The sequence below is a fragment of the Andrena cerasifolii genome, chromosome 3, assembly GCF_050908995.1.
Source record: "Andrena cerasifolii isolate SP2316 chromosome 3, iyAndCera1_principal, whole genome shotgun sequence".
In the NCBI taxonomy this organism is placed as follows: domain Eukaryota; kingdom Metazoa; phylum Arthropoda; class Insecta; order Hymenoptera; family Andrenidae; genus Andrena; species Andrena cerasifolii.
In genome coordinates, this window is record NC_135120.1 from 2,696,025 (window position 1) to 2,723,276 (window position 27,252).

The following is a 27,252-nucleotide window of genomic DNA, read 5'->3' on the forward strand; positions in this document are numbered from 1 at the left end:
GTATTCCGTGCGAGAGATGGTGGGCCTCAGGGAGGAAATATTTCTGTGAAGAGGGCTTCTTCAAAAGTGTGGACGTTTGGGAGGGATGCAGGCCAGATTGGTTAAGTATGTACCAATCAGATTTCAAGCTCGCGGAATACGTCGATGTGTTTATACTCAAGAGATAACGGCATCCGTCTTTAATTTGAAGGGACGACCACGCAGGCGGAACCACACGCATGCAGCGGGCTAACACGTTTCATCCTGTGTCTCACCGCGGGGCGTACTGTCACATCTTCAGAGTAATTTCGTTTCCTACTCCATTGTCAGGGAAACATTTTTCGATGTAACATATGAACATCTTATTTTGTTAGTGGAGGAAAATGGCACATCTGATTCCCAAAAGTTAATTAGGCTGATCGGCCTGAGCGTCTCGCCAGGGTCGCGGTTTATGACCATATTAATAATAGTACCTACGGCGGGTTCGAAGCCATCGTACGTACTACCCACCGACAGAGCAATATACGGATTAATTAATTGTCAGACTGAAGAATGCCTAACATTATTAAAGACGGTATCGCGTCCTTGATTGCCCTTAAGAAATGCTAGCAAATAGATGTTGTCGAAACGTGCTTCAGCGAACATGAAATTACCGGTCGAAAACAACGAATTAATTCTCGCTCAGCTCTGACCACCTTTGTTCCGACACACAGTGGGCGTCAATCCCAAGAGTAAAGAAAAAACATGCCATTTTTTCCAATAAAAATGCCAAATGATATCAAGCTACTTTATAAAAAATAGTTTTTTGTTTGTTTTTTTTTTTTGGCAGTGACACCTAGAAAAGTACTGGATCTGAAGAAGTCGATAAAAAGTTAAAACTTCGTTTGTATTGCAATGATAATATTTTGAGCGTACATGCAATCTTTTCTATACTTTTAAAAATCTTTATTTCTGGCGTCTTGGGTCCCTTCTCCCAATTAGCCGATTGGAATATTGCCCAAATATTGTATAACTTCGTAGGAATGTACTAACACTTTGCTAACAGTACCTATTTATTTAGTACATTGGTACCGGGATAACATGAATAGGCACTGGTTTACAAATATTTCTGCACTTTCCATAGTATGTATATTTATCAAATTCTATTTGTTTTATTGGAATTATTGATGTTATTTTTTTAAGTAACGTCGGACTTTCGTATGAGTTGTATGTTAACTCTTCCTTTATGAACTTCCTTCATAATATTCGTCATTCTCAGTGCTAAAAATGGGAAGTTGCATTTTTCCCCTATTTCTTGGGATTCAGCCCCACTGTGCGACACAGAATACAGGTAATTATTCCATGATTGGCAAACATTGCCAAATCTTGTTTTCGCAGTTGCAAGGACAAAATATGTTGATTATAAAACAAAAAAGAAATTTGGTTAGAAGAACCCGGAAGGTAACTAAAAAGCCAACAATTGCTGAATTTTTTTTACGCGCTTCTTATGGAAAAAACTATATGTAACTAATTACATTTGTTTACAGCCATTTTGCACAGCAGATGCCACTATTTTTTTCTTATGTAAAATGGCCCACCGATTTCGAAAATAAGGTCCAAAAAAATTTCTATGGATACGTTTTCGAGATATCGACAGGTGCTTTCTCCAGTAGCAGCTTGTTTTCTTCGTATAACTGCAGACTCAACATAAGAAATGAGAAACTAGGCCCATTGTTGCGATTTCGATTTTTTGTAGATGATTAAATGAATTGTCGATCTTAACTTCGGTCGAGAAAAATGACTTTTTTTTACATATTTCCATCGATTTCACAAGAACTACTGAACCGATTTGAAAATTTTGTCAGGAACATTTGTTAGTGATTCAATTATCTTTAATTTGATATAATGTTCGACCATATCGGTCATTTGCAACACGAGATATTCGCACTTCAGTGGGACCACCTTTTTGACAGACAGGTAAAAGGTTCACCTGCCAATGTTTCGAAATCGTATCCATAGAAAATTTTTTAGATTTTGTTTTCGAAATCAGCGGCCCATTTTACATAAGAAAAAATAGTGGCATCTGCTGCGCAAAAAATGGTTTTTATTTTGTAAACTAGTATTATTTACTATTGCTTATCGGGAACGATATTACTCATTTCGGTTCCCATAAAATTGTTCTCTTTTATATCACCGAAATTCAAAAGACTCGATTTAAAATTTTGCACAAAATAAAGACATACAAACTTTGACACGTGTTTATACACAGATCAGAAGAAGCCGCCGTGATATATTTCCCTTTTTTGGAAACTCATACTATTAGTTTAAAAGAAATATATATATAAAAGAAAATATAATCTCATAACTTTTGTGTTTCGAATTGTTTCCGGGTCATTCCACGCCAACTCGATCACTTATTTCACTCGATGTCTCGGATTTTTTTTTAAACTTGAATATGTTGTAGTCCTCGTGGAATTAGGGGGGGTTTTAAAGTCAAGTTTAAGGAAAAGATGTTCTTGCCCATTCATATAAAGCTAGGGGTATAAGAATTTGATTATCCACTGATCTTTGTAAGCTACTGCGCATTGCAAGTCTGTTTACGGCACCTCCAATCCGGTCACATGGTCCTTTACCGTGTGCCGTCGCAAAAATTGCCACTCAGCAGCAACACCGAAATCGCTAATGTGATGTGTCAAATTTATGAAATTTTTTGTATTTTTATACAATGCAGCCGCTCCATCGAAAAAAATTTTTTTTTTACGTTTCCTACAAATTTATCTGCAGGGTATTTCAGCAAATGCAGTTTCGGCCTGTTCCTTACTTTTTCCCGATACAACCGTACACGACAAGTTGTACAAATGAACATTCCTTCAGTAACAATTGGATATGCACGAACCATTCCCAATGATACTTTTCGGAGTCCTTTTGTACAACGACTATGTCCCGGTCGGTTGAAGGGATTGCAACACCACTGACGCACCATTTTCGAAATTCTACTAACAGATTTTCAGATGCGCGCCGTATGAAAGTTGCTTGAAGAGTGAAAACTTCAAAGGCCGATACCTATAAATGTAGGAATGGTAGTAGCGGCCGGAATGCGATACATTCTCGCGCGGAAGACGGAGGACGGCGGAGGACGAAGTTCGGCAAAGACGGCCGAATCGAGGCGGTCCTCGGCGGCCGTGCCGATCGACAGTCATTGAAAAGCATGCTAAGAGTATAGTCACGTTGATATTATGTTCTGTATTCCTTTATTCTTATATATTAATCTTTCATCATTATATTGCTTATTCTTATTTCACTTGTGTGTTTGATTGTTTAATTTGTGAAACCCCGACTTTCCTACATTAATATGTAGCAGCCTACAAGTTTATTGCTCCCTTGGACTAACATCGGGATCCAAAAATGTCTACAAAACGTGCTAAATTGTAGCAAACCCATAGCTTATTGCTCTGTTCTCGACGACACTAACAAGGGGAGGACACTGATTTTGATGAGCCTTGGCACGATGGATTTATGTCGAAAATAAGTAAATAGGTGTCCGAGGGTTTCTGCCAATAGGCCTTAATAATAGAGATATTTATTCCCGGGGGATTCCCCTCTGAAGGAGTTGGGGTGCCTTTTGAAGATTTCCCCAAGTTAAAAAAATGATAAAAAAATAATTTATAAAAAAAAGAATTAATAAAAAAAAATTTAGGCTGTACTTCCGAAAACCGGTCAAACCCAATTTGACTGAAATTCTGCAAATAACTTCATTTTACCTAAAAACAATGTTTGCGAGAAGCGTTTTCTGCGACTTGAAAGTTAAGGTCCAAATTTTTCGAAAAATGTATTTTACCATTTTAGTGTCACACTCCCTGCAATTTTGAAAACTTCCATCTTTCAATTCGATTGAAATTCAGAAAATAGGTTTCTTTTACTCAAAAACAATATTTGCGAGAAAGATTATGGCGTCTTGAAAAATTAGACCTAAAATTTTACGAAAAAGGTTTTACTACAGTAATGTCACTTTCTGCAGTACCGACACAGCGTAGGATGAGATCATAGCATAGCTGGAATGCTGAACCGAAATTCTTAAGAGCGTTCGAAAGGACTGTTTACATTACTGACTTTCCACGTTTTCTGTTTGCATTCAGCAAAAGATACAGAGGTAATTGTGGATAAAAGGGTACACCTTACCGATTTTTTTTAATCACTACCACGGTCCCCCCTGTTAACAATATTTCTGTTGACTTATATCGACACAACGCATTCCACTTTCCAACTTGTCCCGGGTATTAGTAATGGTTGGGGCTAGATTGGTGCCGCGAGCGCGTAAAGCATGGTAGCGAACCGATGTGTAAAAACGACCAGAGGGGATCCATTTTACCAATTATTACAAGATATAAAATGTGTATATACAGTGTCGGTAACGTTGGAAATGACACTAAAATGGTAAAACATTTTTATCTAAATTTTGGGTCTTAACTTTGGAGTCGCAAAAAATCCTTCTCGTAAACATCGTCTTTATGCAAAATAAAACTATCTTCAAAATTATAGCTAAATCGGGTTTGACCGGTTTTCGGATGTTTCGCCAAAATTTATAAAGTTTTTTTAACGTGGAAACATCTTCAAAAGGCACCCCGACGCCACCAGAAGACTGTGGCGTTAATGTTATTACAAGATACGATTAAGCTGGAAAACGGGTTCGCAGCCGTTATCTGATACTTTGGTTCGGGACGCTGTGGCACGTGGATTGTTTATTTTCACATTTCCCACTCTTAGGGCTATGCATTCCTAACAGTGTTTATACAATCAGCATCAGTGTTTTTAGAGTTGAACTCCGAGCATTAGATGCATTTTGGTCGGCATAGCGTGAATTTCTGTCGTGCTTTTAACCGAATTCGAAGTCTTTGTCTTTGTTGTAAGACAATAAAAAAACATTTCACGCTTACGAACTAATTAAACTCGGTGGAATCATATAGTTTAGGTAGTTTATAAGCAGATGATACACTTCCAGATCGATGAAAGAATTAGTTCCTGTATAGGACATGCATCTACCTCAAATACTTCACCGCGCACACACACTTCTCTGCATTCTTGATGTTATATTTCAAAAACGAAATATTTCCCCAAGGTTTGGGTTAGGTGGAAAGTGCACAAAATAAGCTACAAATACTGAGTTTTTTATTAAAATCAGACGATACTTTTTTTGGGAAATGCAATTTTTTTAATTTTCTGCACACGAGCCAACCGACAAACGTGTAAAATATATTTAAAAATATATATATGATGTATAAAACTTATATCATTAGGAAGCTTGATGTTTTTGTGATTTTTTGGCTCCAGTCGCGTCTCGATATGTTGATTTAGTCAAAAGTTATGACTTTCGATGCGTTTGGTGGCCAGCGCACTTTGACCCCCTCCCCTTCCTGTGGTCCTGCGGCAAATGTAAGGGGTGGAATCGATCACCCGAATATCAATTTATTAATGTGCAAAACAGGCAAATCCGTTTTGGGTAATTTTATAGGGTTTTTGAATAATGTCCTTCAAATTACAACATTTATAATTTTACAGTTTTGGCGTCTTTGTATGGTCATTAATGTCTAATTTCTTCAGATTTTTCGAAAGGTTGGAATACAGTGGCAAAAATCAAAAACTGATATTTCTTACCTTCCCGTACGCAAAGTTGTGGCATACTCGTACGACGAATATATTTTTTTCATTAAATGGGTGTTATATGCAATTCTAAATACTTTCACATGTTTTAAATGAGTCAATGCAATTAATCTGATAGCATTTTACCGTTGATAATGGTGAAGTTTTACCTAATTGCGTGTATAAGTGATGTCAGTACATAATAAGTGTCACCTCGATCGTTCTTGGTAGATTCTTGAATTCCCTTCCTGCAAATAATATCATATAATAGGTTTTCATTATCAGATACTACTGCATTCATTAAATAAGTTACTGAATTCTGGTCAATGAGTTTTACCTTTGATAATTTCGATTTGCTGCGCAAGTAACGCTATGTTTGTAATTTAATCTTTGTCGCCATCGTCATTTATTACAGGATTTATCTGTTCGGTACTAAATATTTTGCTAAGTATCTCTGCGGGCCTTATAATTTGTGCAAGATACCGAGCATGCGATAAATAATATATTGTCGCTGCTACATGCGAACAACATCCAATAGTACGGCTCCTATTTGCACACTTACAGAAATGACGCTTGATTCTAGAGCAACCTATTGAATGTGGTGTATAATCTATGTAACATTTATAGATTGCACTTGAAATTGAAGAATGTTCTTGTTTTGTTTAAGCAACGGAGATTAATATTATTTTCTTCATCCATCATTTCTGCCAAGTAGGATACTTCTTGAGATAGTTGGTAGGATCCAGTAAAAATTTTTTTAAATCTTGTTCTGTCATTTCGGGGAAATCAGTCAAATCGGTAGCTGTTATTTGTTTAAATGGAATCTCTCGTCTACTCCAACGGTGTGTTTCGACTTCCAATTCTAATGTATTAGGTTGATCTTTTTGTTCGGAAATTCTTGAAATTATTTTTTCGGTGTACTGGTTATCTGAATTTAATCGCTTTACAAATGTATAATGCAGGAAACAAGCTATTTGGCAGAACGACCGTACTGTTGGAAGCAATGTGTTATGCATTTGGTGATGGAAAAGTCGGTATTTTTGCCCTATTATGCCGTGAATAGCTTCAACAACCCAAGGAACTTTTGTAACTAACCGAGAATCGTTAGCTTCCTTTGTTGTGAGTTGATGACGTTTTCCTTTGAAAGCTGGCATAAGTATTCGGTATCCTTATTCCTCCACATAGGTTTTCACATCCCGAAAACCTCGATCAACGATGCATAAGTCTCCATTTTTCATTAAAGTCCGCAAACCGTTTGGATCTTGCATTACAATTTTCATTATTTGTGCGTCATTTTGAGTAGCATAGAAAGGTCCGAGCATGTCAATAATATATCCTGTTGTTGTGCAAATTGTAATTGGTTTACATAGTGGTGTTTTTTTTTTTTTTTTTTACCGGAATATGACTTTCTTTGGTATTCATTATTTGAGCTTTTTCCGTGTCGAATATACGTGCCATCGAAAGTCAAAGCCAACTGATCGGTTATATTGTGCAAGGTTTTAGCAATAGTCGATGTTCCTGTTTTAATTAAATGTTCTCGAGGAAAAGCAGTGAATCCAAATTGGGTAGGCAATATGTCCTTTTCAAAAACATTTATAATTGGTGCACAGAAATCAGAAACTTGTTGTTCTCGTTCCATTCCCATAATTGCCGCTATTGTTTTATTTGAATTGCTAGTTCGAAGTTTAAATATAAAAACAACAATAGCCTGCGATACAGTTCGACACTTAGTTTCTCTCATTGAAACCATCATTTCCCGTAATTGTATTATGTTTTCCCAAGTTAATCCCGTAAAAACTTGAAGACGTTTCTCTGAGAGTGTAAAATCGCCCATCTTATCTTTAATATTAGAGTCGCAGTTAATGGACATGAATTCGAAATATTTTCTTAATTCATTAATTTCTATTAATGCACTATTTGAATGCACCCGTAAATTCGTTAAGTCTTCTCCATATAACCGTCCCTTTATTAAATGCGTCGGACAGCAACGATTTCCGTTCGGTACATATAATCTTCTCAATACGAATGCCTGTTTGATGAATGAACCACAAACAAAACAGTATTTGTGTGTTGAAACAACTCTTTGAAATTGCATCTTAACATATTCAGTTTCCGTTGTCCGATTATCACGTACATTTAATACAAATGATGGGTCTTCACTTGCGGAACAGGAAGGACCTGATCCAGAAGATTTTTCCGGTGACGATGAAGATTCGTGAGGTTGCGGAAGTTCAGAACTTGGTTGGTAATGGGAAGTACTAGCGATTGATACATCCCGTTCTTCTACGTTCACATCACTATTCTTTTGATAAATAATCATACGGCACTTCCCACATAATACATCGCCAACTGTAACCATATTTTCCAAAATTCTCGACCACTTCTCAGCTTCAAATACCGTATTAATCTTCTTCTGCCAACCGACTGATTTCCTCAATGGAATATGACAATTAGTACACCTAACACGACTAATATTCGACTTAACAGTGTTTATTTGTCTGTCCGACATATTGTATATGGACACTATTTTATATTATATTATATTAATATTTTATATAGTATATTATATTATATTATTTATATATTATATTAATTATGTTGAATTTGTGAATTACACCAGTTTGTAGATTCCTTTTACATCTAATCACAAATGTTTACAAAATCACTCACACTCAGAAAAAAATGTAAAATCAGTGCGTAAAGGATAAGTAAATGTTTTTAATTGTTTCAATAAATGTATAACTTTATAATGTTACACTACTTCTGTATCACTAATTATAAATCACTTTTTTATTACACTTTTACCACTCAGCTCGGCTTCTGGAGCCACAGAGTTCCCCGGCTTCCAATTCTGCCATTTGTGCACTGAATTTTGAATTTATGTACATAGGTAGGAACCATTATAACCGGGATCGTGTAATGCGGAATTACTTCACAATTGAATTTATTTTTATTTTGTTTAATTTTTTTTCGGTATGGAGGGGGACAAGCGCCGGACCATGCAAAAGCGTGCAATAGTATTTTTTTGCAATAATACTATGATAAAACTTTGTCATACAACTTAAAAATAACGACACAATCACTATTATATTAATTTCAGTTTATTATGTGCTCTTTTTATAACTTTTATAACGTTTCTGCTCACTATATTCTTTCTTTAAACGTTCCTCAACTAAACGAAACTAAATGAAAATAATCGTTATCGTCAGCATTATCCCCACGAAATTACCTTTTTTAAAAGAAGGTACAAAAAAGTGCGCCAAGTATACGCGCGCGCGCAGACGAACGAAAAAACTGTCGTACATTTATTAATGTGCTATATTTAGCTTTACAAAACTAATGATATACAAAAATTGCGTCAATTATAACAACGAGTATTTATACAAACAATCGGATTTATATTGAATAAAGGATTCATCATTGGAAGAAACGAAGATAATAATATTAAGCAGATATATTTTTATAGAAATAAATATTTCAATACCAATAAATATTTTATTCAAAATACTTGGCGCTGATATAAATAATAAAATAAGACATGACACCACTGAGAAAAGAAACAAAGAAAAATATTAATGCAATTTATACATATTTATTCAGTTTAGCAACACCAATTCGGATTATAATTGGCGCAATTTTTGTATATCATCAATTTTGTAAAGCTAAATATAGCACATTAATAAATTTACGACATTATTTTCCCCCTTTTTCGTACCCTTTTTTTAAAAAAAAGGTATATATTTTGTAGTGTTTAGTGATGACTGGTTAATTTTTTCACCACCTCGGGGTTATTTTGTTTTTAAAATATTGTATTGTCATCCAAAGTACTCACGCCTGCAAACTTTCAAGACAATTGGATTGGTGGAATTGGATGGATTTTTCAGATATGAACCAAGCATACAAGAAGCAAAGAGAGGCTGAGTACAATCGTTTATTAAATTCGTTTAATTAATATAATACTATGTATTGATAATACCCAATTATTTTTTTCTCCTGTAAATTATACATTTTTCCACATTCATAATAAAATTCGATTTAGATTGTATACAGGGTGTCCCAAAAATGTCGGAGTTCCTTGAAAGGGGTGACTCAGGGGGTGATTTGAAACAACTTTTTCCTTAGCGGAAATATTGTCCGAAGCTTCGTTAACGAGATATTAACAAAAAAACCCCGACCAATCATAACGCGCGCCTTCCGCCCGAGCTTTCGTTGTAGCGTTGGCTACGCGGTAGACGGCTGCGCTTGTACTACGAAGGTACGAACAAGCAAGTCGGCATGCACCGAAGGAAACCGCGTTACACCGTTTTTTTTTTAAAGCGGAATCATAAATAATAATTGTTTGAAGTGAGAGGACAAGAAATGCGCAAATTTCGTTTTCAAATAAGGCATAAACGAAAAGGTAATGTAACAAAAAATGTACGACAAGTCATCATAATTCGTTATTGAGGTAAAAATCCGTAGTTTAATTACGGCCAACATAACTAAATTTAAAAAATAATATTAGGTGTATGAATAAATTCTTTCAGACTGGATTTACATAATCGGTATAAAACAACCCAATTTCTATCGCAGTGATATTCGTAAGCTAACAGAAAAATGGCAAAAGGTAATTAACAATAATGGAAATTATTTCGATGATTGAGTTGTTTTCATATTTTTTAAATCAAACTGTTATTGAACCCTAAAATCGAACAGAATTTATTTCTAAATAACACTCACCACTGCGGGCATTCCTTTCCATCCTTTCCTTCCTTTTCGGAAACCTGTGTCACTAAGTAGGTCACTGTGCCGATCCTGGTCATCGGTGGACGAAAAGATTTATGGTACGGTTGCGCTCAGTGTTCAGCTGATCGCAGGTATACGACACCACCCGAAGGTAAGGATTACAACGTCAAGTGCGTCCGGGTTAATGTACCGAATATTCACTTGACTGCACGGCCACTAACACTGATCACTTAATTTACTTTTCATGGAACGTGTTGTTCCTACGTTATAAAATTGGTGGCCCCGAAAGGGGCCGGTTACTGTTAGTGGAGCAGTTGCTCGTTGTGACCACCCTCAGCGTCTATGCACGCCTTGCGGCATCATTGACTCCGTTGAGAATAATCTTGACGCCAAACGCTGAATCGTACCCTCGCTGTGGGTTTGGATGTGCGAGTATTCCCGTGCAAACGCTCGCACAGTAGCACTTGCGTCCCCGTTGTTCTGGGCGTACACCCAGAACATCGCGTAATATTCTCGAGTGGAGAACATTTCTGGGACGTGATTGCTAGCTGACTGAAATGATTTTTTCCAAGCAACTTCCTCTACCCCCAAGTAGTTTCTCTCGTTCCATTATGAGTTAACTCCCACCAGAACAAGAGGCTTTAGGTAAAAAGAAGCCAGCACATTTTCGAAACACACGTGCTTTGCAGAAGTGCAACGAACGACCCATCCTACCTTTCACAAAAGCCCGTGCTCCGTCCTTTTACTGACAATGTACCCATTGCTTCGAGGTAGGCAGCAGACACCACGTGTTTCGGTTCGAAAGGGCCCGAAGAGAAGAGAAAGAGAAAGTCTTCCAGTTGCTATAAAGAAGAAAAGGTATACCAACCCTGTTTCCGTTTTCCAATATCCTGAGTTCACGTCAGCTACGAGGCGGAAGCAGCTAAGCCATAAATTACCCAAAACAAATCGTTCTCTACCGCCGACTCGCAGGACAATACGGTCATAAATCGCGACCATGGCGAAATAATTGGTCCATCAGCCTGATTAATTTTAAATACGTCTCGCGGAGAGATACAGGAAGAAAAGGGGTAACTCGCTGACTGCGCGCAGTCCCACCTGCTTCGGCCTTTCTTCCAATTAAAGGCAGATCCCTTATCTCTCGAGTATAAGCACGCGCTCGAATTTCAAAACAAAAGCACCTGATGGGAGTTAACTCATAATGGAACGAGAGAAACCTCTTGGGGGTAGAGGAAGTTGTTTGGAAAAAATCCTGTCAGTCAGCTAGCAATCTCGTCCCAGAAATGTTCTCCGCTCAAGAATATTACGCGATGTTCTGGGTGTACGCCCAGAACAACGGGGACGCAAGTGCTACTGTGCGAGCGTTTGCACGGGAATACCCGCACATCCAAACTCCCAGCGAGGGTACGATTCAGCGTTTGGCGTCAAGATTATTCTCAACGGAGTCCTGCTTGTTCGTACCATCGTAGTACAAGCGCAGCCGCCTACCGTGTAGCCAACGCTATAACGGGAGCTCGGTCGGAAGGCGCGCGCTCTGATTGGTCGAGGTTTTTTGTTAATATCTCGTTAACGAAGCTTCGGACAATAATTTCACTAAGGAAAAAGTTGTTTCAAATCACCCCCTGAGTCACCCCTTTCATGGAACACCCACATTTTTGGGACACTCTGTATACATATTTCTTAAAACTCTAAAATAAAATTATAGATGGAAATGTGCTTATTTCATTTGCACGTGCAGCAGGCTTACTTTCTCTTTCTCTTCTGCTTCGATTATCTGTAAACATATAAAAAGCCACACTTTAGTTACAACTTAACACAGAACTTATAGAAATAGAGTGGCCTTTCTTTGATATACACTAAGTGTAGGGGCTACAAAATGTGTCTGAGAGACGTGAGAGCGTATGGCAGAAAGTCTTGTTGTAGGAAATTTAAATGGTAATGATAATTTAGCGCAAATGAACGAAGAGATCCAATATTTTAACGCACAATTTATTGGTGTTGGAATAAAATTAATTTAGTATGTTCATTAGTGAATTAAAATATTGTTAATGGGAAACTAATAAAATTAATGAATAGCGCGGCAACTACCATTGATTTTAAAATATTACGAATGTCTTTCACAAGATTGAAAAGAATCAAGGGAGATGTGTTTTCAGCGTACTTTCTTCACTAATGTGACTTGCTCTACATTGCAAGTAATCGACTATAATTTTCTTAATTCTTAATGCTATGTCTTTTGACAAATTTTTGTTGATTTACCTTATTTGACAAATTTCCAGAAACTTGTGCGAAAGAAGATGCTCCTCTGTCTATCTAATCTTCTCTGGACAACCTCCAAGCCTGTGCATCCCCTTCATTTCTATTCAAGTCTGTGCGTCCCCTTCATTTTTACCCCAGCCTGTGCGGCCCCTTCATTTCTATCCAAGCCTGTGCGTCCCCTCCATTTGTATCCAAGCCTGTGCGTCCCCTTCATATATATATTGATTAGTGATCTTCTCCATCGTGCGTCTGTGGTAGTTGTGAATATACTTTTGAACCGTGTGCACTGCTATAGTCGTGGATGTAGCCAAATGAAAAATCGTTTATCATTTGTTTCTCTTTTCAGGCATCCGAGGCATAAAAAGTACATTAAAGAAATATGCGAAGAAATGCGCGAAGCACGAAAAGAAAAACTACGACCTGTATTAATCCTATATAGTTTGATGGACAATCAGTACATGGCTCTTCTGTAATGAATCTGTTTTTCTACCAAAAGTGGACAAAGGCAGATGTACAAAAAACTGTGTAAAAGCATATGTAACCTAACTGATTTATAATAAAAACAATTGATTTTTGTATGAAGTAATTGATACTTGTTGCGAGCTACTGTAGTAAGGCCTAACGTTGTTCCCGCACACCCCTTTACCCCAGAGTAGATTTGCGTTTGCATAAATTATTTAACAAATTAAATTTGTTTTCGGATGTGTTGGTGACAAGACTAATCTACATGTCGATGCCACGTAATATTTATTATTTATTTATATAAACTGAAACCCTTTGATATATACAATAAACAATAGTGTAACGTTGAGTTGTTGGCAGACAGCTGAAAGTCGTAGGCTTTCGAGAGGAGAGCGGCGTCCCCTCGAATGATGGTGGGGTTCGATTGGCTAGGAGTTAAGGAGTAAAATCCACGCTTGTAAGTAGCAATACACTTGTTTATTCACATTTAATTCCTATTTACAACAAGTTAATGTTACTTACGCCTAGGATTATGTATATGTTACATCAGAGCACCAGTATCTTTCTACGCTGAGAACCAGCCGCTGCTGTTTCCGGAGCTTGCCGTAATTCTACTGCACAGTTTTTAAGCTGCCTCTAGACTGAAGCATTCGTTCGGTCTGAAGAATGTATTCGAATTAAATCTGGCGCCAAGCTGCGTGCGCCTCCTTATATACTAGTAAATTGGCGGGCTGGCGCATGCACAGTAAGTCGCAACATTGTTATTTGGTGTTTCTAACGCTTGCTACATTATGTTTTGTTTAATCGTTTTTATATTTTCATAATGTTTGCTTCACGTCCCGCGACGTGGAGTCAAATATTAATTAACCTTTAAATCATTATATTTACTATTTCGTACTTTAGAGGTATTATAACCACATCACATAAGTTATCAACACAGTACATAGCCTGTAAGGCACAATAATCGAAAATCGCGATAAGAAGAGATCAAGCCGAGAATCGACGCACGGCAACAGCGAGCAGGAGAGCAGCTATCACAGCAGGTGGCAACGCCTGGCTACACACACATCAGGAATGCCCAGCCAACACCAGCTGACGTTCAGCGTGGGACGGAGGCCCCTATCAGCTACGCAGCCGGCACCCTCACGAAACTGCGCTCCTGATCATCGCCAGAAGCTTACCCCCTCTTTATTTCCCGTAAATCGAGCTCCAATACGGAACCGATGTATCCCTAGTACGTAGGCTGTACGAAACCAATCGTACAGAGTACATCGAAACCCAATAGCGTAAAAATCTAAAAATATGAATTAGAATAAGAATTTAACTATCGACGCTGCTGAGGGATTGAGGGAAATATGTGCGCAATAGCTCAAATTCTGCAGTAAACAAAACTCTCGGATAGATCGATGGAACGAATTCTTCAGGTGGATCCCACGGCAGGTAAATTGGAGATTTCATCTCCCACCATCCTAATTGTCATGTGACAAACCTGGAGAAGGAGTGACCAAATACCCTATAAAAAGGGACTGATCTTTTATATACCATAACTGTCTTAAAGACTAACTAAAGTGTTAGAAAACGTCGAAGAGAAAATAAAGGTGATTTTTAAAGTTCTAAAAATGGTGCTAATGCTTCGAGGCCATAGAGCGGATAGGAAAAGCCAGTTACGCCGGTTGACATTAGAACATAAAAGTGCGCCAGCAAATTCAGCTCTACCATTGGGAGTCCCTATGTGACCGGGGGTCTTAACGTAGCAGGACCATGAATGCAGCCCGAAACCAATCCTGCACCAGAAATCCACGGGAAACCGGGCGCCCATATTTCCTGGCGACTCACACCATTTGATTTATAAAAAGGTAATTGTATTGAACAATTTTGCTATTTCCGAGGCCCTAGCGAACTCCGTGAGTCCCTGTTAAAATCACATTAAACCGCTCTCAACTATCCCAGAGCCTAAAATCCCAGAATTTGCTCAAAAGCGGATAAAAAATATAAACTCCCTAAATCACGGCTCCGAATAGGAAGTAGGGACGTAACATAGTAGGTAGTTTTAATGGTGGCATAATCCGCAATAGTTGAGAAATTAAATCAGTCGAATCAAACGAGCAAAATTTAGAGTCATGTCGGACCACGGTGAAGACGACGGGGAGGATGAATTGCGAAAGCAAACAGAGGTAGTCCGACAAGCAAAAGCCGCATTAGAAGCAAAGGGCGAATTGACTCCTGTCGAAACTTTAACTCAACTCCTCACAATATTAAGGTTGTGGGATGAAAAATTCGAGCATTTAGAGTCAGTAACAGCAAGAGTAAAAAGATTAGAGAAAGAACGCGCCGGACACGTTCACACCATCAAATCTGAGATAATTACCCCAAATCCGACCGAAAAACGTCCAGCATCGCGTGAATTGGGAATTCACGACTTTAAATTTAGATTTGCTTAGGCAGGAACAGACGGGCGTAAAAATTCCAATCAAACTAGCATTAGAAGCAGTTCCCATTTTCGATGGCTATCGACCATCTGTTTTCCAATTTTTAAAAGCATGTGAACGGGCAAAATCAGTGTTAGGTGAACCAATATAAAGGCGCATTGGGGAATACATTTAAAAAACCGGGAGAAAATTTTCTTTACTACAGAACTCGCGTTCAAGATTTGCGTTTAGCTATAATGGACGGAGAAAAACGAAATAATGGGGAAATATCCGCTACGCTCCAAGAAAATATCAATACGGACAAACAGGAAGCTTTTATTAAAGAATTACCTCGCGAAATCTCTTTACGCTTGAGACAGTAAAGTCAAGGACTAGAGATGGATGAAATCTATGCTCTAGCCGTAAAAGTGGATAAAGAAGTCAAAATAGAAGACGAAAGAATGAAGACAAGTGACGAATTTCTGTTACATCAAGAAGCCCAGCATCGATTATGCAAAAAGGTAAATCAAGTGGGGAAAAAACATTATTCCCTTTAAGGGGACCTTCCAGTCTAGAACCCAAAAAATAGGTGATCTTTAGGAATTAATTAAAGGAAAACTACTATATATAATGTTAAGTGTGAATAAATTGTATATATATTTAAAAAGTACTTGTCTTACATGATAAATGAAATGAGACTTATGAATTAAATGAAAAACAATACTGTGCGGCTCGATCGAGATCCCGTTGTAACAGATCAATATCAATGTGTAGCGTAAGTCGACTACGCAGCGCTGCCTATCGTCGCGAATCTCCATCAATCCCCCACTTTCGCGACATAATTTTAATTTCGATTCATCCCCTTTAAATTTAACATTGTTACGCAGTCTTCATGTTTTATAGGACTCAATCCCTTGGTCAGAACGTCTGCTGGATTTTCGTTTGTCGGGACGTATAATATTTCCATTAGGCGTTCTCGAAACTTCTTTCTCACAATATGATAGGATATGTCTATGTGCCTCGACCTTGTATTATCAATGTTGTTGATGGAGAAATCTATTGCCGCCCTATTATCACAGAACAATTGGATTCCTGCAAAACCATTTAACAAATTAAGTTCGCCTAATACCATTTTGAGCCATACAATAGCCTTGACTCCATGTGACATTGCCACATATTCCGCCTCCATTGTTGATGTTGAGATACATTTCTGCTTAGCCGATCTCCACTCAACTACGTTACCTGCTACTTTCATTATCAGACCTGAGAATGAATGTCTGTCATCCAGATCGCTTCCCCAATCTGCGTCGCTATATACTTCAACATTTTTATTTTCATTACTTGTGTACTTTATCCCATAGTCCATCGTCTTACTTAGGTATCTCAGTACATGTTTGACTTGGCCCCAGTGTTGTCTGCCCGGGTTGACGTTATATTGTGACAATTTCGTCACGGCGAACAGTATGTCTGGTCTAGTATTAACTGCTAGGTGCATCAGCGATCCTATTGCCTCTCTATATGGCACATTGTACATCTCGCTAGCCTCTTCTTGGTTTCGTGGACTCATTTCCGTTGATAGCCGGATTCCTGGTTCTAATGGTGTCTTGGCTCCTCTACATTCTTCCATCCCATATTTCTTCAGGATTGATTTTATATAAGATTTTTGCGTTAATTGCATATTTCCTTTCATATCCCTTTCCACCTTAATTCCTAGTATAAACGAGACTTCACCTAAGTCTTTGATTTCGTATTTTTGAGTAATCATTTTGACTATTTTGTCAATCTTCGTATCTTCTCGTGAGAAGATCAGTATATCATCAACATATACGACTAGCATCGTCCCATCGTCCCTTACATAAATGCAATTTGATGATTCCAGTCTTCTAAATTTACAACTTGAAAGAAATTTGTCTAATTCTTCGTTCCAATTCCTACTTGCCTGCTTGAGGCCATAAATTGGTCTCATCAACTTTGCGATCTTTCCATCTTCCCTTTCGTGTAATGAAGGTAACTTCATGTATATTTCCTCCTTCAAGGATCCATATAAGAATGCATTTTTTATGTCTATATGTCTACTTTTTAGGTTCAGCATCACAGCTAGGGCTAGTAGTAATCTGATTACCGAGAAGTTCGCAACTGGTGAATATGTTTCTCCATAATCTTTACCTTTCTTTTGACCGAATCCCTGTGCCACTAACCTCGCTTTGAATCTTGCAGGTTTTCCATCTGAATCGGTTTTGAGCTTAAAAACCCATCGACATCCAATGGTCCTTTTGTTTTCAGGTAAATCGGTGATGATCCAAGTTTTTCTTTCTTGTAAACTGTCCAGTTCTTCCTTAATGGCTTGTTTCCAGTACTTCGCTTGTGGTGAGGCTAATGCCTCGTTGATGTTTTCTGGTTCGGCAATTTCTAGAAGGTTTGCCTCGACTTCCGTTGATTCTCCATCTGTGGACATTGCATCTTCCTCTTTATTTAGATCAATCTTTGGCTTACCCTTTCTTCCATATGGATTTCTGACTTTCTTTTTGGGCCTGCCTCTACGTGGTGTATCATCCCGAGCCTCTGATGCCCCCACTATCTCCTTATGATCTTCTTCTTCCTTTTTAATTATAGTATTGCTTTGTTGATCACTTTCCTCAACTTCGGAACTATATTCCGTGCCTGACCATATACCGTCGTATCCATGCTGCTGTGTATTATTTTTGTATAACCATTCGTACCCTATTTTGGTTTCACAGAATCTGACGTGCTTTGTTGTGACAACGTCTTGTAAATTCGGGGACCACAATCTGTATCCTTTTGTTTTGGATGCATACCCAACTAGTATACACACCAAACTTCTACTATCGAGTTTTCTCTTACCTTGCATTGGCATCTTTGCGCAGGCTAAGCATCCATACACTTTTAAGTGTTTAACACTAGGTGTATTCTCCGTCCAGACACCTAAAGGTGTTTCATTATTAAGTTTCGTGTTGCTCACTCTATTCCTCACATATGCCGCGGTTGTCACCGCTTCTGCCCAAAATTTCTGTGGCAACTTGGCTGAACGTAACATTGATCTAGTTAAATCTAGGAGGGTTCGGTTGATTCTCTCTGCAACACCATTCATCTGTGGTGTCTCAACGTTACTTCTCTCATGTTTAATCCCTAGAGACTTGAAGTATGCATATATTTCTTTATTACAAAACTCAAGACCGTTATCGGTTCTGAATCTTCGCACCTTTTTCCCTGTTTGCCGTTCTACTTCAGCTATATATTCTTGTATACAGCGCCTTACCTCAGTCTTTGATTTGATGCATTGCACAGTCGTTCTACGTGAGTAATCATCTGTAAACGTTATAAAGTATTTGCTCTTTCCTATTGACTCTACAGGCATAGGTCCACACAAATCTGAGTGTATTAATTCACACACATCCTTTGATTGCCTTGTTGGTACAGGTTTACAGGCAGCCTTGGTTGCTTTTCCAATGCAGCATGAATCACAAGCATCGTCTCGTACTCTAATATTTTTATCTACAATGACCTTCTTGAGCTGAAAAGTTCTTTTGATTGTTTCATTATTAATATGACCGAATCTTTCATGCCACAATGACTTGCTTTGAATGTCAAGTGCATACGTATCTGGAACTTTATCATAATCCTTCTCTACTTCACCTTTTACTATATACAGATCATTATTTCTAAGTGCTACACATAATATCTTTTTCGTATATATATTTCTTATTGTTATTTTACCATTTTTGATCATTATCTCTTGACCTTTCTTTTCTATTTGAGATACTGACATGAGATTCTTTCTAACGTCTGGGACGTAGTATACATCATTTAAAACTATTCGCTTTATGGAATTTCCTACTTGCATTCTTAGCATTATATGACCTATACCTTTGACTTGCAATATTGCACCACTCTGTTTTTGTGGATGTGCAGCGGTATTAACTACACTAGTGTTTAATTCTTTAAACGATACGAACCAGTCTTTTCTGTTGCTGACAAGGTGCGTGCATCCACTGTCCAACAACCACGTGTCATCTAGATCCACCGTATTGATTGATAGTAGGAACGCTCCATGAGGCTGGAACTTCGTATTCTGTCCCTTATGTCCTTCATATCTTCTGGTATTGTTTCGTGCACGACAATCCTTACTGAAGTGACCTGGTTTATTACAACTGAAACATACTAAAATCTTGGATTTATCTCTTCCCGTTTCTTTGCTTGGACGCCTGTCATTTCTTTTGAATACATGTAAAGCCTCTTTGTGCGCATCTGTTTCAACATCTTGTCTCGAACGTCGTCTATCACATTCTTCTAAGAGTATTCTTGAAATCTCTGCAGAATTGAACTTATCATCTGGCAAACTTGCCAATGACATGTTTAAACTCTCATAACTCTCAGGTAGTCCTGCTAGCAATGCGTACGCTAGATCCTCGTCTCTAGGTTCAGCTCCTGCTTCTCTTAAATTATTAGCTGCAATTTTAGCTCTTGAAATGTATGACGACATGTTTTCATTTTCTTTCATTTTTAAATGATAAAACGATTTTTTTAATTGCATTATACGTACTCTAGATTTTGGCTCATATACCTGCTCGAGTTTATTTCAGGCTTCATGTGCAAAGTTACAGTCCTCAATGTGCACCTGCTGATCTGCCTCGACATGCAAACCAATTATGGCGAGGGCTCTATCGTTATTTAAGCTGAAAGCTGCCTTCTGATCCACGGTTGCAGTCGCAGGACTCGTGATCTTGCCCAGGGCGTAATCTAGTAGGCCCTTTCCTTTTAGCAGCCATCTCATTTCAATTTTCCATGTTCTGTAGTTATTTTCCGACAATTTATTCACATGAACGTCGTTTCTCGGCTCACTAGATTGCATCATCTTGCACGTGGTCTAATCCAACACGTGGCCGTATAGGTTATGTTCTATCACTGCGCGAATTCTAGGCGAATTCTGGGCGAATTCTGGGCCCATAACCAATGTTAAGTGTGAATAAATTGTATATATATTTAAGAAGTACTTGTCTTACATGATAAATGAAATGAGACTTATGAATTAAAGAAAAACAATACTGTGCGGCTCGATCGAGATCCCGTTGTAACAGATCAATATCAATGTGTAGCGTAAGTCGACTACGCAGCGCTGCCTATCGTCGCGAATCTCCATCATATAATTTAATGGAACTTTTTGCATTGTATTAAGGATGTCTTGGGTTATAGAAATATATTTTTTGTTTTATAATTAATCATTGCAGACGGCACTGGGGAGTCGTTATTGAATTTTCAAGGCATCCAAAAATTGATCCAAATCGGTGGGACCTGTATCTTCAAAAGTTATTATCCGATTCGACTCAAACTTTTGTTATTTTAAAGTATATACTTGTGGCTAGGGGGGGGGGGGCAGAAAAAAATACAAAAATTACATTTTTTTAGAAAACAATGACACTTGAAGTTTGAAATCACTTTTTCCTTATAGTTTTCATTCTTTCAAAACCTTAGAAAATTATAAATTTTTTTCTGGTATCCCCCCTAGCCAGAAGTATATATTCTTCAAAAAAAAAGTTTCAGTCGAATCGGATAATAACTTTTGGAGATACAGCATCACGACTGTGCTACGCAAGTGTTCAAAGATAAACTGGTAGCGATTGCATCGCGCTAGCAGCGTGGCCTCTTTGCGAGTGTATCGCTGCAAAAAGTCGCCGTGTGCATAGGCCCTTACGCGAGCGCCGAGTGGCCGGTTGTTGCCCATGCATTTTCCGCTACTCAAATGCCTATAACTTTGGGAATTTTACGAATTTCAACAAATTCTTTTAAACACTTATTCCTAGAAGGTTGATCATTCGAAATAGAAAAAAATCGACTTTTAGACCGGAAGGTCCCCTTAAGGGGACTAGGCAGTCAGGTCGCTCGAGAAATCAAGTATTTATTGCGAATTAATTACAAGGAGATGAATACAATTCGTGACTAATACTTTTGGGTAATGTTTGTTAATACTATAAACAGTAAAAAAAATAATTATTTGAATAATATATACATATGTATGACAGCGCTACAGTTGCCTGATATATAGGTGTTTTTTCTGGAGCCGCTGTAATTTTGCAGTGATTCTGGCCGTAAGAAATTGAATGATGAGGCCCCTGTGGAATATTTTTAATTCGTCGCTCGCGGGAGGTACGTTTCCGAAGGCGTGGAAGAATAGCCTAGTTACGCCGGTTTTTAAGGCTGGGCATCGGGCGGATGTGGCGAACTATAGACCTATAAGTAAACTATCGGTAATGCCTAAATTATTCGAGGAGTTTGTAACGGAGTCCTTATCGTCTCATGTCGCCTACTGCCTATGTGTTGAACAACATGGGTACTTACCGAGGCGCTCGACGACGACTAATCTTGCTGTTTACCAAAGTTTCGTGACCAAGGCCCTTGATGATGACCTGCAGGTGAATGCAGTGTATACAGATTTTCAAAAGGTTTTGACACTGTGGATCACTCTATCCTACTTACAATTAGTAAATTGTCTTCCTGGGGTTTTTGTGGACCTCTGTTATCGTGGATAAGGAGCTATCTCTCCGGTAGGGAGCAAATTGTACGTGTATCTAACTGCCTCTCCTCATCGATAAAGGTCACCTCAGGAGTTCCTCAGGGGTCTCACCTTGGTCCGTTGCATTTTAATGTGTTTATTAACGATCTTTTTGAAGTATTTGTAGGTACTAATTTTCTACTGTATGCGGATGACCTTAAGGTCTTTAAAAGAATCCATTGCCAGCGGGATGCAGTCATTTTGCAGAATGATTTGGATAGGTTCGTGCACTGGTGCAATAGGAATAGTTTAAGGCTCCACACATCTAAGTGTGTGGTGCTTAGGGCGGCGCGTGGTGCTTGTAGCGTGAACCTCCCTTACAATCGTGCGGGCGCAACTCTCAGAGAGGTGATTGACCTGGGGGTGTATATAGTGCCATGCTTTGATTTCAGGAACCACTACATGCGCTGTACCAGTAAGGCATTAAGAACCCTTGGATTCATTTCCAGATTCGCGAGGCATTTTAGAAATGTAGATGCAATTAAACTATTATATGTTGCCCTTGTTAGGCCGCATGTTGAATACACTTCAGTCATCTGGAACCCGAAGCATGGCAAATATAGTAGTTTGATTGAAAGGGTCCAACATAAATTTTTTAGGTCTGCCGCTCGTATTCTCGGTAAGCCTATGGACTGTACTGATCATAATTATGGCCCTATTATGGCTCTCTTGAATATCCCTACTCTCGTGGATCGTAGACGTATTGCGGATATGATGTTTTTGTATAATGTCTTAAATGGTCACATAGACTGTTCTGCGTTAATAACCAGTGTTTCTTTTAATGCACCGCAGAGGCATTTGCGATCCAGGCCTCTATTCATTCCGAGACTATCTCAATATCGTCACTACTCGGTTGACCCCATAAACCTAACGAATATTTTAACGGCATGGACCCTTTGTGTCTCTCTAGAAGTTCGTTCCGGTCTTTGCAATATAGTCGGTCGGATGAAATCTATGGTGAAAATTTAGTTGAATAAGTGCTAGTCAGTGTTAGCTCCGTCGTTTATGTATTTTTGTAACTATTGGGATTCTTTTTGTCCCGTTTATATAATAATAATAATAATAATAAACGATGACATCCCTCAAGCTTCGTCAGTGGGTTGTCCTATAGCCGTCTATCCGTCCTTGGCCCTTCCTTCGCGCTTCCCTCCACTCTCGGCTGGTGGTCGAGACACGCTTTCCGATTACATAGGCTACTTACATTACATACACATCTAAAAGGTAGCTAACCCTCAGGGTCAAGAAGACATCGCCCGAACAAAGTTTATGACTTTATGACTTTCGGTCTTTCCAACCGGAATTTTTACCCTTACAGGACACCGGCAAATATTGAAAGCGAAGACAGAATTTTAAGGGGGTAGACACGGGTAATGCAGTGCGCTGTATACCGTCATAATCTGGCCCGAAACATGGGTTTAGTAGAATACGCTTTTCGTCCTTATATGAGCGAATTTTGGGCCGAGCGAGGTCTTATTCGAAAGAGGAAGGTTCAGTGCAGCGCGCTCTGGAGATGGCTCGACGAGATTGTGTTGATATCTAATAATCTGAGTGTTCAAAGTAGTGCAAGAGTCGACAAAATACACCCGCATGAATCCAAGTATTTTTAGGTCACTAAAAGAGTTTTGTGACTCAAACGATGACCAGAGCGGGCTGCATTGAACCTTCCTCTTTCGAATGAGACCTCACCCAGCTCAAAATCTGCTCATATAAGGACGAAAAGCGTATTCTCGTGTCTGCACTCCCAAATACGAATTCCGCCATATTGGTGATAATACAGAGCAAGTCACGTGACAAATTTAGTTCAGCTAGTGGATACGAGATGGCGCCTACTCGGGAGGACTGCCAACGTGGATTTATAGCAAAACTGAAGCGATAGCTGGATATACGAGCCACAATAAAAGCATGATGGAGTCAATTTATGCATTTTCGGACGATTGTAGGTTAGGTTATATTCATTTTAGGCATACATTGACTACGAACTGCTGGGAACTGTATACATTTACTAAATTAACGCTTTTACCGTTACATATACATCACTTGAAATCGCTGTCGTATTTATGTCATAGTAATTCAGGCAGTTAGAACAACAACGGACTAACCTACATTAAAAAAAAATTTCCTATTGTACATCGATGGCTTACAATTAGTGCACACATATTGTATGTCCACTTTTAGCGTTTTTGAGAAAAACAGGGTCAAACATTCAATGGTACTTTATAATTACATAAATACTTTTTGCATTATTGTAATATAGGTATCACTGAAAGTATGTAATTAGTAGTATAAGTTAGAATCTGCAAAATTATAATAATAACTCGACAATAATGCTTGGAAGTTGGACATGCTATTGTAACCAAGTACAGAGGAGGACATACTATACTGAATAATATTATATAAAAATGAATAAAAGAAATAATACTGAAAATAATCTCACTTCAATATTATATTTATTTTTAAAGTAACAGGAATAAAAAAGTAATTCGCGGTAGATATTGGAAGACTTTAAAATTTTTTTATTTATTGTCACATTTTTCCAAAACTATTTTCATCCTCTGGCATGGACACACAACATTTGTGCACTCAACATAATAAATTCAGGGACATACAATAAACAAAAATATCATTTTTGATGAATTTATAAAAAAGATAAAAATGTAATTTTTATGCAGCATAAAGAAAGAGTCAAGCACTATTTCTTGCATATAAAAACTCAAATTTCATAAAAAGTGGAAATACAATATGTGTGCACTAAGCCATCGATATGATTACTAGAGCCTATTGGAATACGTTATTGCTACTAACTCACTTTTGAAAAAAATGTGGGTTAGTCCGTTGTTGCTCTCACTGCCTCAATTATATGGCAAAATACCAGCGATGGGCATTACTTAAATAACCCGAGCCAATTTTTATTTGAAACGCTATGATTGAATTAATTTAATCATGGCCGACGGATGAAAGGCCTTGGAATCAAAAAATTATTCACTAAATATATGATTTTTTACTACACATTTATTTTATTTTTTTTACAAAATACATTCTTACGATTTGAAATAAAAAAAATTATCAATTTTTTCTCCTCTTCCTCCTCTTCCTCCTCTTCCTCCTCTTCCTCCTCTTCCTCCTCTTCCTCCTCTTCCTCGTTTCCCGCCTCTTCCTCCACTTCCTCTTCGTCCTCTTCGTCCTCTTCGTCCTCTTCCTCCTCTTCCCCCTCCATATTTCAGCTTTCTCAGTTGCTTTTTGAGCTCGCTGTTCTGTAATATGAAAAATAAACATAAATCTAAAAACTTTCATGAGAATGTAAGAAATGTTTGCGCGAGATCGTCTACGTATCTACATACCTGCTTTTGACATTGTAATGTTACCTCCAACCACCTGGACATCGACGGAGTCGGTTCTCTCAGCCGACTCCGTCGCGAGGACGGAGTAAGCTCTCTTCGCGGACTCCGTCGCGAGGACGGAATCGGCTCTCTTCGCGGACTCCATCGCGAGGACGGAGTCGGCTCTCTTCGCGGACTCTGTCGCGAGGACGTAGTCGGCTCTCTCCGCGGCGGAGTCCGGTTACTCGTTCGACTCCGTCTTCGCGACGAAGTCCTGCTACTTGTTCGACTCCGTCTTCGCGACGGAGTCACTTCTTTCTCTTCAGTCTTTTTTTCGTTTCCTTTATCAGACATCTAAAAAAGAGTCGAAGAAACAGTGAAACTATTGAACGTAATTAAAATGGATTTGAAAGTGTAGTAGAAGAGCCAGAATTAGCCAAAATGTAATCTAATTACAAATTACAAATTACGATTAAAATGTAATTGTGTAATCGATTACACATTACTTTCTGAAATTGTTAATTTAGGTAGTTGACCACAATTTTGTAAACTATCTAAATTAACAATTGCAGAAAATAATGTGTAATCAATTACACAATTACATTTTAAATTTATAATTTATAATTATATTACATTTTGCCCAACTCTGAGAAGAGTACACGTTTATCAAGTTGGTACATTTGGGTACAATATAGGCTTCCTTTAGCCAAGCTTTAGCGCAGGAGGAGAAACTTCAGATTTTTAAATGCTGGAATTCCCATGCTCGAAAGCGTTGAAATTCAAACATTTCCAAAATTTGTAATTATGAGGTTATCAAGTTTCAAAATATCTGTATTTTCAAATGTCCAACATTTATGATTTTCAAATTTCCGATTTTTCCACTTCTGATGTTTAGAAACTCTTTAATTCTCATTACTTGTCTTCAGTTTCAACTAAAGGAAGCCTATATTGCACCCGAATGTATATACTTTTTCTAGACATTTCGCGGGTAAATTATAATATAACTTTCTTACTTTACGTGAGAATGAATACACGAATCTCTGAGCGTGAATCTGCGTATCGACATTGCGAGGCTGCCGCGCGAGGCACGCTTCGCGGAGTGGAGAGTTTGGAGACTATCTCGATCATGATCACTTTGCGAGGGAGGCGCGTGCGACAGTCTCGCGCTACCTCCAGTATGATATTTGCATCGCCCGAGCCATGCGAAAAATCGACTGCTGATGCCTCGTAAAATAAACATGGTCGAGGTAGTCTCTAGACTGTCCACTCCGCGAGGTGTGTCATGCGAGGCAGCCTCGCAATGGCGATACGCAGCTTGAGAAACACGCGGACGCTCAAACAATCACAGTTCACACGATAGATTTTACACAAAAAATTACAACAATACTATGACGGTAATGAAACTTCACCCGGACTTTGTCTAAATACAGTCTTGGGTTGGAAGTAAAATGTAGAAGTGTGTCAGTTAGTATGAAAATGGCGTCAGTCGAAAAAGAAAGAAATTGAACTTCACGTTTATTATGTATCATGTTGATATAATATGTAAAAAATAAGTAAAATGTAAATGAAAACTTTGAATTTAGACCACTTTCATAATAACATGCACGTATAGTGAAAAGGGCAGGCGTAGGAAGCGTGAAGGTACTTACGATCTTTACTGGTCGACAGTTACGCGTGCTTCTGACGATCGAGGCTTTGTTGGCCTCGAGGGCCAGCGTTGCCAGAAAACAATTGCTGGCGCGATTCACGCACACATTACCACCACTCCTGTAGGTGATCCTACTACACAACTTGCGATTCTTTCCTGAAACCGCTGGGCTGGACCCAAACTGTCCTCACTCACTCAATATTTTGTATTTCACTTGCACCAAGGACCGAGCGACACATCTCGGCCCGCGTAAAAGTTCAAATGCGCAAA

At 38.5% G+C, this 27,252-nt stretch overlaps 2 protein-coding genes across 5 annotated transcripts in view; one reads left to right on the forward strand and one right to left on the reverse strand.

Moving 5' to 3' along the window:
* Positions 1 to 13,161, forward strand: part of Gcn2 (eukaryotic translation initiation factor 2 alpha kinase Gcn2) — a 387,266-nt gene extending 374,105 nt beyond the window's left edge. For all 4 annotated transcript variants that reach the window (XM_076808485.1, XM_076808487.1, XM_076808484.1 and 1 more), the window contains one exon: positions 12,926 to 13,161. In XM_076808485.1, coding sequence (XP_076664600.1) covers positions 12,926 to 13,052 — 127 coding nt within the window. In that variant the 3' untranslated portion in view covers positions 13,053 to 13,161. The remainder of the gene's footprint in view (positions 1 to 12,925) is intronic.
* The window catches only part of LOC143367031 (uncharacterized), a 426,392-nt gene that overhangs the window by 139,456 nt on the left and 259,684 nt on the right, over positions 1 to 27,252 (reverse strand). The window lies entirely within an intron of this gene.